Raw genomic sequence first — 3,546 nt, forward strand, 5'->3', positions numbered from 1 at the left:
GATGCTCATGCAGAAGCGCATCCTGGCATCTGTCAGATGTCAGGATTGGTTCATGGCAATCGACCTGAAGGACGCTTACTTTCATGTCTCGATTCTCCCTCGTCATCGCCTGTTCCTACGGTTCGCTTTCGAGGGTCGGGCATATCAGTACAGAGTCCTCCCCTTCGGTCTGTCTCTGTCTCCACGAGTCTTTACGAAGATCGTGGAGGCTGCCCTCTCTCCCCTCAGGGAGAGAGGTGTGCGGGTACTCAACTATCTCAACGACTGGCTTATCTTGGCACACTCGCGAGATCTGTTGTGTGCACACAGGGACCCGGTGCTCCGGCACCTAGATCGATTGGGACTACAGGTCAACCGAGAGAAGAGCAAGCTCTCCCCCGTGCAGAGCATCCTCTATCTTGGTATGGAACTCAACTCTGTCACCATGACAGCGCGACTGTCCGCAGTACGCGCCCAGTCGGTGTTGAACTGCCTGGATCATTTCACGCAGTCAGCGGTTCCCCTGAAACTATTTCAGAGGCTCCTGGGCACATGGCATCCTCGGTGGCGGTGATACCCCTCGGGTTGATGCACATGAGGCCGCTTCAACACTGGCTCCAGAGTCGAGTTCCCTGGAGAGCGTGGCACACCGGCAGCAGGCAGATGGTGATTACGCCTCGTTGCCGTCGCACCCTTACCCCGTGGTCTTCCATGACCTTCCTTCGGGCAGGGGTACCCCTAGGGCAGGTTACGAGGCATGTCGTGGTGACAACGGACGCCTCCCTGCAGGGTTGGGGTGCAGTGTGCAATGGGCACGCAGTGTCGGGGCTTTGGACGGGCCCCCGCCTGCGCTGGCATATCAATTGCCTAGAGTTGTGGGCTGTGCTACTTGCACTGAAGAGGCTGCAGCCTCTCGTGCAGGGCAAGCACGTGCTGGTCCGGTCGGACAGCACTACTGCAGTAGCGTATATCAATCTTCAGGGTGGCGTTCGCTCACTGCAGTTAACACGACTCGCCCGACGCCTCCTCCGGTGGAGTCAGCAGGTGATCCGCTCCCTGCGTGCCACGTATATCCCAGGCGACCTGAACCAGACAGCCGACGCACTCTCTCGTCAGTCTACGCCTCGCGGAGAGTGGCGACTCCACCCCCGCGCAGTCCAGCTCATTTGGGTGCAGTTCGGGCAGGCCCAGGTAGACCTGTTTGCCTCCCTCGAAACCACCCATTGCCCGCTTTGGTACTCTCTGACCGAGGGACCCCTCGGCACGGATGCCCTAGCGCACAGCTGGCCGCGGGACAAGTGGAAGTACGCCTTCCCCCCAGTGAGCCTCATTGCACAGACCCTGTGCAAGGTCAGGGAAGAGGAGCAGCAAGTGTTACTCGTTGCGCCACACTGGCCCAACCGGACTTGGTTCTCGGAGCTAATTCTCTTGACGACAGCTCCCCCCTGGCCGATTCCCCTGACGAAGGACCTGCTTTCCCAGGGGAAGGGCACGTTATGGCATCCCAGGCCAGACCTCTAGAACCTCCATGTCTGGCCCCTGGACGGGATGAGGAGATCCTGAGTGGTCTGCCCTCTGCGGTGGTAGCTACCATTTCTCAGGCTAGGGCACCTGCCACTAGGCGACTGTACGCCTACAAGTGGCGCCTCTTCTCGACCTGGTGTGCTTCTAGAGGAGAAGACCCACAGAGTTGTGCGATCGGGTCCGTGCTGTCCTTCCTACAAGAGAGACTCGAGACTAACCTCTCCCCCTCCACACTGAAAGTGTATGTAGCTGCCATTGCTGCTCATCACAACTCAGTTGCTGGGAAGTCTCTAGGACAGCACGACCTGGTCATTAAATTCCTAAGGGGTGCTAGGAGGCGTAACCCACCTCGTCCGCGCTCCATACCCTCTTTGGGACCTGGGTGTAGCCCTGTCAGGTCTCACCAGGCCCCCCTTCGAGCCCCTAGGGGATGCCTCTCTTCCTCATCTTACGATGAAGACGGTTCTCCTCATGGCGCTCGCCTCCATCAAGAGGGTAGGGGATCTACAGGCTTTCTCCGTGTCCCCTGACTGCCTAGAATTCTGACCCAGGGATTCTCACGTTATCCTGAGACCTCGGCCCGGCTACGTGCCCAAGGTTCCCACCGCTCCCTTTCGGGACCAGGTGGTGAACTTACAGGCGCTCCCCACTGGGGAGGAAGACCCAACCCCGTCCGTGTTGTGTCCAGTACGCACGCTGCGCCTCTACTTAGACCGCACACAGAGCTTCAGGAGCTCGGATCAGCTCTTTGTCTGTTTCGGAGGTCAGCAACAGGGGAGAGCTGTCTCCAAGCAGAGGTTGGCCCACTGGATTGTGGACGCTGTCAAGGCAGCTTACCAATCCCTAAATCGCCCGTGCCCCCTAGGAGTGAGGGCCCACTCCACCCGGGGTGTTGCCTCCTCTTGGGCTCTGGCACGGGGGGCCTCTCTCACAGACATTTGCAGAGCTGCGGGTTGGGCTACACCCAACACCTTCGCGAGGTTTTACAACCTCCGCGTAGAGCCGGTGTCAGCCCGCGTCCTGCATGGCCACATGTAGGACCGGCAACTGGTAGGGTGTACGCCTGTTCGGTTCTTTTTCCCCTCTCTCGAGTGGGTCAGTATACCATTTCAGCCTCCATTCTTTCCCCACTGGGCGAAGAACAGGCACTCCATCCATCACTAAGCAAGCACCCTCTGGGGCGGGCTGGGCAGAGCAGCCCTGCCCCTTAGACCGGGTATTCCTGAGTTATTCGCTACAAAGCTCTAACCGGACCTAGTGCTACTAGAGGTTGCAACCCCCCAGTAGGGCGGTTCCGTCTGATGTATTTTCATGCTGGTTCCCACCTTGGTAACCCATGACCTCCCCGGGTGGACCTCCACCTCGCGGTTTTCTCTTCAGCCGCACTTTTTTCCCATGAGTTCTTCCCCATCGGTGAGACCATGTTGGTATCTCCACTAGACTCCTCCCTGCGGTAGGAAGTGGTCTCTGTAGCGCATCCCCCACTTGAGGAAGTAGCGCTTACCCAGTGCCTTACGGTTCCGGGCGGCTTCTCGCTGTTAGAGAAACTAGGCCGCCTGTGAGGCCGAAGGTAGGGGCCTTCCCACCTTTCAAGAAAGCTCTGGGACCCCCTACCTACCCACTGGTAGGTTAAAATTTCACGGTAGCGTTCACGGCTGACACGCCCAGGCCAGTCACCGTCGCTTCGTTGAGATTGTGACAGGGCACAGTGTTATGGCGTTTTCCATTGGAACCCCATCTGTCGGTTCGACACAACGTCGAGAGACCGACAGAAAGGGAACGTTTGTAACCTCAATTCCCTGATGGAGGGAACGAGACGTTGTGTCCTCTTGCCACAACATGTGCCGTCCTCTGCAGCAGTCGTGAGAGGTCTCAGGCTCCTCAGAACTAAGGTGAATGAATGATGCACACCATCTCCCTTTTATACCCGGATGTCCGGGGCGGAGTCCGGCATGCAAATTTTATTTGCCAATTTTCATTGGCCTTTTCTAAGTAGTCGGAAGCGATTGGTTCTCAGGGACGAACCCCATCTGTCGGTTCGAC

General features: G+C 58.1%; 1 protein-coding gene across 1 annotated transcript in view; it reads right to left on the bottom strand.

Moving 5' to 3' along the window:
• Positions 1-3,117: 3,117 nt before the first annotated feature.
• Positions 3,118-3,546, bottom strand: part of LOC130558370 (uncharacterized) — a 3,927-nt gene continuing 3,498 nt past the window's right edge. Inside the window, exon 10 of the mRNA XM_057340740.1 lies at positions 3,118-3,124. Coding sequence (XP_057196723.1) covers positions 3,118-3,124 — 7 coding nt within the window. The remainder of the gene's footprint in view (positions 3,125-3,546) is intronic.

This window comes from Triplophysa rosa, linkage group LG8 (genome assembly GCF_024868665.1).
Source record: "Triplophysa rosa linkage group LG8, Trosa_1v2, whole genome shotgun sequence".
Lineage (NCBI taxonomy): Eukaryota > Metazoa > Chordata > Actinopteri > Cypriniformes > Nemacheilidae > Triplophysa > Triplophysa rosa.